Source organism: Pan paniscus, chromosome 19, assembly GCF_029289425.2.
Source record: "Pan paniscus chromosome 19, NHGRI_mPanPan1-v2.0_pri, whole genome shotgun sequence".
NCBI lineage: Eukaryota > Metazoa > Chordata > Mammalia > Primates > Hominidae > Pan > Pan paniscus.
Window position 1 is genome coordinate 22,994,982 of NC_073268.2, and position 13,154 is coordinate 23,008,135.

Sequence of the window (13,154 nt, forward strand, 5' to 3'; positions counted from 1 at the left end):
AATGCCAAAGCACTCAAAGCAAAGAAAGAAGATGGGAATAAAGCATTTAAGGAAGGAAATTACAAACTAGCATATGAACTGTACACAGAAGCCCTGGGGATAGACCCCAACAATATAAAAACAAATGCTAAACTCTACTGTAATCGGGGTACGGTTAATTCCAAGGTAAGCTCTTGATCTAGATCTTGGGGCCTATAGAGATATTTTTAAGGGACATCAAAGGGTCTTGGGAAATCTGCCTAGTGAGGGTAAGCAAGATGAAAGAGGGAAAGTTGTTATGGTTAATAGTTTGTTAGGAACTCCCTTCCAAGAGGCAAGCTTTTGTCATCTCTATGGAATTTGAGGGCAGTTGGACAATTTGCAAGGATATTCTCACCTGTTCATTAAGGTCCCTTTCCTCCAGTAAGAGAATGGCTAGGGGCTGTGGGATAATCTTAAGCAGCTACTGTTGGTTTTTTGTTGTTTTGCTTATGCAAGTGATCATTTATTTTTTAGGAGTGATTTGGAGGAAGAGTATGAGGCAAGCTTGTTTTTCTCCAGTGTAATTGATGGTCACCATGCACGGTTGAAAATGGCCTGAGTGCTTTTGTGGCCCTACACAACATCAGAAACAAAAAGTAGACTCCTTGCCCTTGCAGAATTCTAGCAGTTAAAAATCAGAGTGATTTCTGATCCCTGCAGGTGACCTCTGGAAAAAAGGAGGGCAGGAGCCAGCCTTACTATTTTCATGTTTTCATTGGGCACTAACATGGAATGGTAAAGGTAGTTTATCCTTGAAGACAGATGTGCCTGGCTTGTATCGTATACAAGAGAAATCAATTTTGAAGTTGCTGTCCATAGCCCTGGTGACAAAGAACTAGAACTTAATATGACATTTAAGGGGCCAGCATGACTGATTCTCTTAGAGTTTTGAAGCCATGCTCACAGCTTCTGGGCTCCCTCAGTCACCAAAGGTGTAAAGTATGATTGCTCTCTCTCTCCTGAAGCTTAGGAAACTAGATGATGCAATAGAAGACTGCACAAATGCAGTGAAGCTTGATGACACTTACATAAAAGCCTACTTGAGAAGAGCTCAGTGGTAAGTGCCTCTGATGGGTGGGGGGAAGAGGGAGTTGCCGCTGGCCTCAGGGGAATTGCCTTGCGGATGACGAAGCAGACCCAGAGATGTTGTGAGGTCATTTGGTCCTTCCCCCTGCCTCTAGGTGGGATTGTTCCAGCCCTAGACTATCTTTATAGACCTCCAGCGGAGGAGATTGCACAAGCTCCCTCAGTCTCCCATGCCTGTGTCTAACGCCCCTCACGGTCAGTAAGTTTCCTCTGATGCCTGACCCAAATTCCTTTTGTTAAAAAGTTTAAATCCATTTCCTTTGGAGATTTTATTTTGTGTTGTACACTTATGCTCTACCTTGGCACAGTGCTTGACACATAGGTGCTCACTGAATAAATGTTTTGTTGAATGAATGTATGGTGCTTGGAAGAGAAAGCAACTCTTGGAGACAGTTGAGAGTTGTACTTCATCCTGTTTGTTCTGGGTGAGGGAAGACAATCTTAGAGTTGGAAGAGATGTAATCCGGCTCAGCCTCCCAGGATAAAGGAACTTTCTTTTGAAACACCCTGGATGGCTACTCTCTGCTTGAGTGTTTCGAGTGGAGGGCACTCTGTGTCTGACAGGGTGATTATGAGCCAGGATGTGCCTACCTCTAATGCTCACATTTGCCCCAGAGTCAGGGTGCTCCCTGGCATGGTTGCTCCTCTTACTCTTAGACCCACCAGCTGGTTTTCTCCAGATAGGAACAGGGCTAGGAGAAATCTTTCTCAGAAATCCACCTCTTCTGATTTCAGATTATTCTCTAGGCGGAGAAAAACTTCCCGTCTTTAAAGTTCTTAGAGAAGATGTATTTATTGTATACTAATCCTCCAGCACCTGCTCCACTCCTTATTATAAAATGTCATATCCAAAGAACAGATGCTGTCACTGATGCCTGATGAGCCAGTAGTTTAAGCTTCCTTGTCTCATCAGTGGTACAGAATATCTCATGGACTACCTCCCACTTAGTTTTCTCAAAATTATCTCACTTAAAATAGGAAAACTGCTGCTGTGTGTGATGCTTTTTTTAAAAGTGAATTTCTAAGTTGATGACCAAGTCTGTCCAACAGAAACATACAGGGAATTATAACTTCTGTGAGACCGACTGTCAGTCATTCCATCTTTGCAAACCACTGGCACACAGAAGCAGAAGCTTTGGAAGACAAAAAAAGCACCCTTTGATTCAGCCAAAGACTGACTTTAACAGACGCAAAATGCTATATACATGAAGGTGTTTGCTGCAATTTTATCTATAATAGCAAAAAAAAAAAAAAAAAAAGGCGGGGGGGAGAATCACCTACATGTCCAGTGGGAAGGGGGTGGCTAGATACTTGATACTGTATGAACTTAATGGAATGCTCTGTATATGGAATGCCAGGGGATGGGAAGAGAAGAGAAAAATCGCTTTGTTTTGTTTTTTGGGATGGAGTCTCGCTATGTCGCTCAGGATGGAGTCTCGCTATGTCGCTCAGGCTGGAGTGCGGTGGCGCCGTACTGGCTCACTGCAACCTCCACCTCCTGAGTTCAAGCGAATTTCCTGCTTCAGCCTCCGAAGTAGCTGAGATTACCAGCGCACGTCACCACACCCAGCTAATTTTTGTATTTTTATTGGAGATGGGGTTTCATCATGTTGGCCAGGCTGTTCTCAAACTCCTGATGACAAGTGATCTGCCTGTCTTGGCCTCCCAAAGTTCTGGAATTACCAGCAGGCGTGAGCCACCACGCCTGGCCTTTTTTTTTTTTTTTTTTTTTTTTTTAAGCAAGCCCCCAACACCATAGAAAATTCTTGATTTGCTCGGAGGATAATTGGATGAAGGATTATTTTCTTCTTTGTTTATGTGCAAGAAATGAAAATAAGGAATTGCTTTGATCAGACAACTTCTTATCTTTGTGGTAGAAACAGAACTGCCCTTCTTGGAGTGGCTCTGCCTCTGAGATCACTACAGGGGAGACAGCATGCCCTGTTCAGCTGGCTGAATATTTGGCAACAATCTCCTGAAGCAGCTGGAATTGACAAGAAGTACTGGAGATTAGCTCGGGCCAAACCCTTACATCTGGCCTGACTACTGCTGCAGTCTGCCTCAACTTACCCCTAAAGCTGGGGAGATGCCACCCACCCACATCTTTGCTACACATGCCATCATGAGCTAGAGTTCACCCTTTCTCCTTAAAGCCCTATTTACTTTTCTACTTCAACTTTAAAACAAAATTAAAATGTGAGGATATCCCTGAATTTTAAAAAGCATGAAGTAAAAATGCAAATTAGTATAGTTTGTTTAATACATTACATATAGACCTAAAGAAAGTTCATCAGGGTTAATGATTTGTCACATCATTCTATACCCAGGGCTATCAGCTATCAATTTTCCTTTTTTTTTTTTTTTAATTCAGGATCCAGCTCTGTCACCCAGGCTGGAGTACAGTATCAAAGTATCATTTATCTTACTTCAAATTATTACATTTTATTCTGTACATTGATTCTGAACTCCTAATATAATATTTATGTCCTGTATTTGCAGGCCATTGGTTTTTTTAAAGTCATAAATCAAAATGATGCCAGAAAATCAAAGATGCCCAAGATGTTGGGCTTCTCTTTTGCCAGCCACATTGGTAGCACTCTCCTGCCCTGGCCTCCAAGCTGGTGGGGATCTGTGATGTTTGTGAAACAGGCAGTGGCTCACGCCTGTAATCCCAGCACTTTGGGAGGCCGAGGCGGGCAGATCGGTTCAGGTCAGGAGATCGAGACCAGCCTGGCCAGCCTGGCCAACATGGCCAACATGGCCAGAGATGGTGAAACCCCATCTCTACTAAAAATACAAAAAATTAGCCAGGCGTGGTGGCACACGCCTGTAATCCCAGCTACTCAGGAGGCTGAGGCAGGAGAATCACTTGAAACCTGGGAGGCGGAGGTTGCAGTGAGCAGAGATCGTGCCATTGCACTCCAGCCTGGGCGACAGAGTGAGACTCTGTGTCAAAAAAAAAAAAAGAGAAAGAAAATGGGCTTGTGTGGTAGCAGGTAAGAAATTGAATCTCTGTTGTACAGCAGCTAGCTGTACTGCATGATCACTTCCCATTCCCCAGCTGACAGTGGCTGTCTCTAGAACTCCTACCACAGTCTTTAATTGGTAGGCCAGCCTTGGTGCCAGTGATTTTATCTGGGCATGGAAAATGCCACTTGCTTCTGTGGAAGAGACACTTAAAAGATCTGGCAGTCGGCCGGGTGCGGTGGCTCACGCCTATAATCCCAACACTCTGGGAGGTCAAGGCAGGCGGATCACGAGGTCAGGAGATGGAGACCATCCTGGCTAACACAGTGAAACCCTGTCTCTACTAAAAAAAAATTTAAAAAATTAGCTGGGCGAGGTGGCAGGCGCCTGTAGTCCCAGCTACTCTGGAGGCTGAGGCAGGAGAATGGCGTGAACCCAGGAGGCGGAGCTTGCAGTGATCCGAGATCACACCTCTGCACTGCAGTCTGGGCGACAGAGCGAGACTCCATCTCAAAAAAAAAAAAAAAAAAGATCTGGCAATCATCCTGTCAAGCTTGATTCCTCTGATCTTGGGCCAAGGGCCCCTCCTTTCTTTTGTGCTACTGAAATAGAAGCAAACCTGTGTTTAGAGTTCCCTTTTCTGTCTCATTTACCTGCATCTCTCATTGATCGGTCTTAGTGGAGGGATTTGCCAGCAGCTGCCACGTTGAACTTGATCCTTTTAGTGGCTCACTAATCCCACTTCTATTCTGGATTGTAGCTAGTCCTGCATGTTTATGGCACTATAGGTTTCAAAGCTCTTTCATATCCATTTATTCACTTGATAATTTTTCTCTTGTGTGTTTCAACCCAAAGTAATCAAGTAGATCCCTTCACATTGTCTTTTCTAAGGCAGTCCAGTACCTCTTAGGTGGCTGTGTGTCAGAAGGAACTTTTTCCTCTTGATTACTTTCTGCTCAAAGCTGAACATCACTTTGCTGGTTGGATGCAAGTGCCATGCGACCTCTCTTTTTATTTCCTTGAGGACTTGTTAGCTAATTTTCTCTCACTGCTAGATTAAGGGCTCCTATTTCTGAAGCATCTTACCAGAAGTGTGTGTCTCTTGCTTGAGCCATGCCTCTTGCCCTAGAGTGATCCTGAGAACCACTGCTATTTATGTCTTAGTGCTGTATTGCCTTGTATTTCCTTCTCAGTTACATGGACACAGAACAGTATGAAGAAGCAGTACGAGACTATGAAAAAGTATATCAGACAGAGAAAACAAAAGGTAAGTTTAAAAGCATTTGTTTTTTAGGGAACTGTGTGGACTTCGTAGGCCATAAATCTGTACACAAGGTAGTTTGATTCAGGGATCAGGGATGTACCTAGAACTTATTTGATCACCAGCCAGAAAGAAGTGAACAAAGGCTGGGCGTGGTGGCTCACGCCTGTAATCCCCAGCACTTTGGGAGGCTGAGGCAGGCAGATCACCTGAGATCAGGAGTTGGAGACCAGCCTGGCCAACATGGTGAAACCCCATCTCTACTGAAAATACAAAAAATAGTGGGTATGGTGGTATACGCCTGTAATCCCAGCCACTCAGGAGGCTGGGGCACGAGAATTCCTTGAACCCGGGAGGCGGAGGTTGCAGTGAGCTAAGATTGCGCGACTATACTCCAGCCTCGGTGACGGAGCGAGACTTCATCTCGAAAACAAAAACAAAAAAAAGAAAAAAAAAGTGAACAGATATCTTGGGTTGGGGCATGAGGCACCTATTTTCTGGTTCCAGATCCTCCCTGTCGTTTTCATTTCATTTTTTGTGTGGTGAGGCTAAAGTGAGGAACCTAAGTCTGGGTAGATTTTCTTTTTTCTTTTTCTTTCTTTTTTTTTTTTTAAGATGGAGTCCTGCTCTGTCACCCAGGCTGGAGTGCAATGGCATGATCATAGCTCACTACAACCTTTGCCTCCCAGGTTCAAACAATTATCCTGCCTCAGCCTCCCGAATAACTGGGATTACAGGCACATGGTACCACGCCTGGCTAATTTTTTGTATTTTTAGTAGGGATGGGGTTTCACCATGTTGGACAGGCTAGTCCCGAACTCCTGACCTCGGGTGATCCATTCTGTCAAGCTTGATTCCTCCCATCTTGGGCCAAGGGCCCCTCCTTTCTTTCGTGCTACCGAAATAGAAGCAAACCTGTGTTTAGAGTTCCCTTTTCTGTCTCATTTACCTGCATCTCTCATTGATGCAGGCCTCCCAAAGTGCTGCGATTACAGGCATGAGTCACCGTGCCTGGCCGAGTAGATTTTTTTTCTAATCTCCAGAAGAAAGCACCGTAAAAGTCCCTGGCATGGTTAACAAGGCCTCTAACTCCCAGGCAGCTGGGCTGAGACCTGGTGAGGAAAAAACCAGAGTCAGATTTGTCCACTGATGCCAGATGTCTTCCTGTAGAACACAAACAGCTCCTAAAAAATGCGCAGCTGGAACTGAAGAAGAGTAAGAGGAAAGATTACTACAAGATTCTAGGAGTGGACAAGAATGCCTCTGAGGACGAGATCAAGAAAGCTTATCGGAAACGGGCCTTGATGCACCATCCAGGTAGAGTAGGTGCGGGGAGTGGGCTCAGTGGGAAGAACCCACAGGGCAGGCCAACTGCCATACTCAGTCCAGAGGGGACCCCTTGGAGAGGTCCTTCAGCTGAGAATAAGGTGTTGCAGACTTGTGGACCCTCCAAATTTTGGGAAGTGCCAAATTCCAAAATTAGACATAAAGTAGTTTTTCTCTTAAACTTTGTTTTCTTGAAACTTTGATTTCCACTGAGTTGTTCTTTTACTCCCCACTTTAGATCGGCATAGTGGAGCCAGTGCTGAGGTTCAGAAGGAGGAGGAGAAGAAGTTCAAGGAAGTTGGAGAGGCCTTTACTATCCTCTCTGATCCCAAGAAAAAGACTCGCTATGACAGTGGACAGGACCTAGATGAGGAGGGCATGAATATGGGTGGTGAGTTGGCTGGGGCAGCCTGGGATGAATTTGACAGCTGTAGAATGTTAGAATTTTTTCCAAAGATGCTCCAGAGGGAGAGTCTGTTTGGGCCAAATCTGATCCCTGGTCCAAACAGTAATAGACATGGAGTCAAACAAATGCAGTCAAATGTGGCAGGTTCACAGTGTGCAGTGAGCTCTGAGGAGGCGAGCACTAGCAAGGGAAGGCTTGGAAGTGCAGAAAAGCATGGCCCCATGGGTCATGCCTGTAATCCCAGCACTTTGGGAGGCCGAGGCAAGCAGATCACTTGAGGTCAGGAGTTTGAGACCAGCCTGGCCAACATGGTGAAACCCTGTCTCTACTAAAAATACAAAAATTAGGCTGGGCGCGGTGGCTCATGCCTGTAATCTCACCACTTTGTGAGGTCAAAGCAGGTTGATCACCAGGTCAGGAGTTTGAGACCAGCCTGGCCAACATGGTGAAACCTCGTCTCTACTAAAATACAGAAATTAGCCGGGTGTGGTGGTGGGCGCCTGTAATCCCAGCTACTCGGGAGGCCGAGGCATGAGAATCGCTTGCACCCAGGAGGCGGAGGTTGCAGTGAGCCGAGATTGTGCCACTGTACTCCAGCCTGGGCGACAGAGCAAGACTTTGTCTCAATTAAAAAAAAAAATAAGAAGAAAGAAAAAAGAAAAATTAGCCAGGTGTGGTGGTGCACACCTGTAATCCCAGCTACTTGAACCCGGGAGGTGGAGGTTGCAGTGAGCCAAGATGGCGCCACTGCACTCCAGCCTGGGCAACAGAGTGAGACTCCATCCCTCCCCCCTAAAAAAGCAAAGCATGGCCTCTTTGGGGATCTGCAGGGGTCTTGGTCTAGGGAAGATAAAGGGATAGGGTGCTAGAGGCAGGTGGTGGTGGAAGGCCGGCAAGTAGCTGGATCAGAGCTCAGAGGCCATAAGGGCTGTATGTGGTAAGGAATATGAGCATTTTCCTATTATCTGGAAGTTCTTTTTTACCCACTGCAAAGTGTATGCTGACATTTATGTATGTCATACATTCCTATGAACACTCACAGATTTTAATTTCCCAAAAAGATTTAGCATGATATAAAGCACACCTATTGTCAATATTGTTGCTCACTGTGGGCTGTCAGAGATAAGAGGCCCTGACCTGTGAGCTGGGTGCGGTGGCTTATGCCTGTAATCCCAGCACTTTGGGAAGCCAAGGCAGGCAGATCACCTGAGCTCAGGAGTTCAAGACCACCCTGGGCAACATACAAAATACCAAAAAAATTGTACTCTCTACTAAAATACAAAAAAATTAGCTGAGCGTGGTGGCGCATGCCTGTGGTCCAAGCTACTCAGGAGACTGAGGCACCAAAAACTCTTGAGCCCAGGAGGCAGAGGTTGCAGTGAGCTGAGATTGCGCCACTGTACTCCAGCTTGGGTTACAGAGTGAGACTCCATCTCAAAAATTAATTAATTAATTCAGTCAGTCTTCACTCTAAGTTGTCTGCCAAAAAATTTGCTGGGCATGGTGGCTCACACCTGTAATCCCATCACTTTGGGAGAACAAGGTGGGCGGACCACAAGGTCAAGAGATTGAGACCATCCTGCCCAACATGGTGAAACCCCATCTCTATGAAAAATACAAAAATTAGCTAGCCATGGTGGCACACGCCTGTAGTCCTAGCTACTTGGGAGGCTGAGGCAGGAGAATCGCTTGAACTTGGGAGGCGGAGGTCGCAATGAGCCGAGATCGCGCCACTGCACTCCAGCCTGGCGACAGAGCAAGACTCGTGTCAAAAAAAAAAAAAAAAAAAAAGAGGACCTGACCTGTGAATGGTGCACAGACCTACCATCTCTTCCACTAAGAAAATCTATTGGGATTTTGTTTTTTGTTTTGTTTTGTTTTTTGAGATGGAGTCTTGCTGTGTCACCCAGGCTGGAGTGCAGTGGCACCATCTCGACTCACTGCAACCTCCGCCTCCAGGGTTCAAGTGATTCTTCTGCCTCAGCCTCCCGAGTAGCTGGGACTACAGGTGTGCGCCACCACGCCCAGCTAATTTTTGTATTTTAAGTAGAGACGGGGTTTTACCATATTGGCCAGGCTGATCTGGAACTCCTGACTTCGTGATCTGCCCACCTCGGCCTCCCAAAGGGCTGGGATTAACAGGCGTGAGCCACCGCGCCCAGCCTTTTTTTTTTTTTTTTTTTTTTTAAGACTGAGCCCAGTCTGGGTGCAGTGGTGCCATCTTGGCTCACTGCAACCTCTGCCTCCAGGGTTCAAGCAATTCTCCTGCCTCAGCCTCCTGAGCAGCTGGGATTACAGGCACCCACCCCCATGCCTAGCTAATTTTTATATTTTTAGTAGAGACAGGGTTTCACCATGTTGGCCAGGCTGGTCTTGAACTCCTGACCACAAGTGATCTACTGGCCTTGGCCTCCCAAAGTGCTGGGATTACAGGCGTGAGCCACTGTGCCTGGCCTTCCATTGCAACTTACTTATTTAATTTTTTTTGTTGTTGTTATGTTTTTGAGACACGGTCTTACTCTGTCACCCAGGATGGTGTGCAGTGGCACAGTCTCAGCTCACAGCAACCTCCACCTCCCAGGTTCAAGAAATTCTCCTGCCTCAGCCTCCTGAGTAGCTGGGATTACAGGCACCTGCAGCCACACCCGGCTAATTTTTATATTTTTAGTAGAGACGGGGTTTCACCACGTTGGCCAGGCTGTTCTCAAACTCCTGACTTTGTGTGATCCGCCCATCTTGGCCTCCCAAAGTGTTGGGATGACAGGCGTGAGCCACCGCACCCAGCCGGAATTTAAAATAAGAATGATGGTACTATATAGATAATGCTGAGTCCTCTCCAGTTCAGTGTGGAGGTATTTGTGTTTAATAAACCTAGGTTCACCATAATAAACATGTTCCTCTGCCTAGCAGTTAAGAAGATCTATAAGCAGTCAAAAACTAGTGAAGAGGTTTTGTTTTGTTTTGAGACGGAGTCTCACTCTGTCGCCCAGGCTGGAGTGCAGTGGCGCGATCTCTGCTCACTGCAAGCTCCGCCTCCCGGGTTCACGCCATTCTTCTGCCTTAGCCTCCCAAGTAGCTGGGACTACAGGCACCTGCCACCACACCCAGCTAATTTTTTTTTTTTTTTTTTTTTTTAGTAGAGACGGGGTTTCACTTTGTTAGCCAGGATGATCTCGATCCCCTGACCTCGTGATCCACCCACCTTGGCCTCCCAAAGTGCTGGGATTACAGGCCTGAGCCACCACGGCCGGCCGTGAAGTTTTAAGTAGGGGCACTGTGGACCAGATTTTGGCTCTGGAAATATATTTGTGATAGGGGTGAGGAGGTTGGGGTTGGAGGGAGTAAGGAGAATGGAGATGGAAGGAAGACACAAAAGGTAGGAAAGGATTGGAGGGCACAGTCAGGGAGTTAGTTAGTGGTAGACTCAGCAGGAGTTGGTTGCTATTCAGATGTGTTGGGGAAAGTGACAGGCATAGCTGACTCGGGGTCATTCACTAAGCCAGGAGCCCAGGAAGACGCACAGATGCAAGCAGAGAAACTCACTCTGGGCACGAGGTGGCTGTGGGATCACCTGGTGGGGGTCAGTCCTTCTGTGAAGCTTGGGAAGTCAGTCAGGGATGGGGCCACCAGACATGCTGTGGCCTTGCAAAAGTGCACAGAGCCAGTCAGGCAGGAGTTGGATTTTCCAGTTCTGCTGCTTTCGCTGCCATGTGATCGTGGGCAAGTTACTTGAACCACCTACATATGTTTTGTTGAGTATTAATTGGGAATGATACTTACCCTGACAAAACATTACTAGGATTAAGTAATGTAATGTATGCAAAGTACCTAGTACTTTGCACCTAGTAGGTGTTTTTGTTGGTTTGTTGTTGTTATTGAGACAGGGTCTTGCTGTCACCCAGGCTGGGGTGCAGTGTTGTGATCATAGCTTACTGCAGCCTTGAACTCCTGGGCTCAAGTGATCCTCCCACCTTAGACTCCCAAAGCACTGGGATTATAGGTGTGAGCCACCACGCCCAGCTAATAAACCATAGCTTTTTTTCTAGCCTAGAGTCTACGGAGTAAAAGACATGGAATCAAATACAGTAAATCCTAGATCTTGCTCTTATATTTATTTTTGGTAACATTTAAGTGATACATTTTATCCTTTTTAGTAGCCGCTCCAGCATTATAGGGAGACAGAGTATGGGGAAAGTCTTGTGTAAGTGCAAATGGCATTCCATTTGTTGAGAAAACAGCCCAATGAAGCAAGCTGAAGCAGAGAAAGCTTCCTTTGGGGCAGCAGTTGGAAGGAGAAGGGAACATGTCCTAGGAGTGGGATCAGGTAGCATGTTTTGCACGGGATGGGGCAGGTTTGCTCACTTGCAGTCTGAAGTGTTGGGAAAGGAGGGGAGTGAGACTCTCCAGGAAAGCTTTGGAGATCTGTTCTCAGTGTCATCAGTTCTCTTCAAACATTTCTAATTTTTCACCTTTTCTTCCCTTCCATGTTACTTGCCCTGCTCTACAGATTTTGATCCAAACAGTATCTTCAAGGCATTCTTTGGCGGTCCTGGCGGCTTCAGCTTTGAAGGTAGGTGGGCCTGCTGTTCTTGGGAGTTCCCAGATCACAAGCCAACACACTCATTGCCTCTTAGGCAGCTCTTTGGGAGTCAGAGGGGCCCATGAGCGGGGGCAGCTGAATTCTCATCTAGCAGGGCATCTATCCACTCGGCTGTTGCTAAGGATGAAGACAGGAAGGTTCCCAGGCACCCCTTGCCTTGGGACCTTTAGCCACTGCATCTCTGCAGGGTCAGGGAGGCATCTCTAACTGCCTAGTACCAAGGCTTCTCTGCAAGAGCAAAGGTACTATATAGATAATGCTGAGGTCAGAAGCTACCCATGTATAATACAGTCACGTGCTCCCTCTTGCACCCAAAAACAGCCTGAGCTGTTTGATACCCATAGAGTTTCTCTCTGTGTTTGAGTTTGAAGCAGCCCTTGAAGACTTTTCCATAATCAGAGCAAAGTGATCTTCCCTAGAAAATCCATAGCCAACTACCAACCCCTCTTTTCTCTTTCAGCATCTGGTCCAGGGAATTTCTTTTTTCAATTTGGCTAATGAAGGGCAACCACCCAGAACCCAGAAAATGCAGATTCACTCAGTTTAATCTTGAATGTGGAAACAGTTCACCTCCTCCCTTCATCACGTCTCCGTGTACTTAGAGCAGTTTCGTTTTCTCAGTTGGATGCCCTGTGTCTCTGTGAGTGGGGTGGAGCAAAGGGAACCAATGCCGAAGACCGAGGGCAGGGGAGGGAGGCGGGGGTGGACAGGGAGGCAGCTTGTGAATTTTTGTTTTACTGTTTAACTTTATTAAAAAAGAAAAAAAAAAAGAGAATAAAATGTTTTGACCCTTCCTGGCCCTTTGCTCTGGCATCTGCTTTGTCTCCAGTCTGTGAGCCAGAGCTGAGCCCGACCTGGACTTGGGGTGCAGCAAGCTGCCGCATGCGGGCTGTGGGCACCCAGCCTAGTGGCAGGTGGGGCATTCTGCCTCTCCCAGACCTGTCCAGCATGTGAGTGCTAGGCAGGCCCCGTCTGTGCCTCTGGGCCCAGCCTAACATGAGTCACAGAGAAGCGAGTTCAGAAAGCATGCTCACTTTACGGTGGGGCCCCAGAAATCACTAGAAGCTGTGTGTGTCCAAAGCTCAGGTGGGTACTAAAAGCTGTGTGCATCCAAAGCTCAGGTGGGTACTGACCTAGACAGGGCAGTTTACTTACAAAGACTCTCACAGTTCCTGTTGCAGTGTGGGTTCGAGGGAGATGGTAGACAGAGATAAAACCCTGCCTCCTGACCCCCAGACCCATTTGAGGTGGGACAGGTGGCTCCAGAGCTCTGGTCTGGCCACTATTTTTAGCAAAAGCCCCTGGCCTTCTCTGCTCCCTTTCTGCATGCAGGAGACACACTGCTCACGGATGCAGCGGCATGCACCATGCTGTCCTGTCAAGCGTGGTGTTCAAGGTGAGTAGCCTTCCCAGGAGCTCCAGGCACAGACTTGAAGCTCTAGCTGAAGTTCAGAGATGGCCAGGGACAGGCCTTGACCTAGAAAGGT

General features: G+C 46.9%; 1 protein-coding gene across 5 annotated transcripts in view; it reads left to right on the top strand.

Annotated features, from left to right (window-relative positions):
- Window positions 1–12,464, top strand: part of DNAJC7 (DnaJ heat shock protein family (Hsp40) member C7) — a 40,769-nt gene extending 28,305 nt beyond the window's left edge. For 4 of the 5 annotated variants that reach the window (XM_055100944.2, XM_055100943.2, XM_055100945.2 and 1 more), the window contains 6 exons: window positions 1–165; window positions 987–1,078; window positions 5,268–5,341; window positions 6,506–6,652; window positions 6,900–7,052; window positions 11,575–12,464. In XM_055100944.2, the coding sequence (XP_054956919.1) occupies window positions 1–165; window positions 987–1,078; window positions 5,268–5,341; window positions 6,506–6,652; window positions 6,900–7,052; window positions 11,575–11,732 (789 nt within the window). In that variant the 3' untranslated portion in view covers window positions 11,733–12,464. The remainder of the gene's footprint in view (window positions 166–986; window positions 1,079–5,267; window positions 5,342–6,505; window positions 6,653–6,899; window positions 7,053–11,574) is intronic. The other variant, XM_003813859.6, reaches the window with a different exon arrangement.
- The last annotated feature ends 690 nt before the right edge of the window (window positions 12,465–13,154 follow it).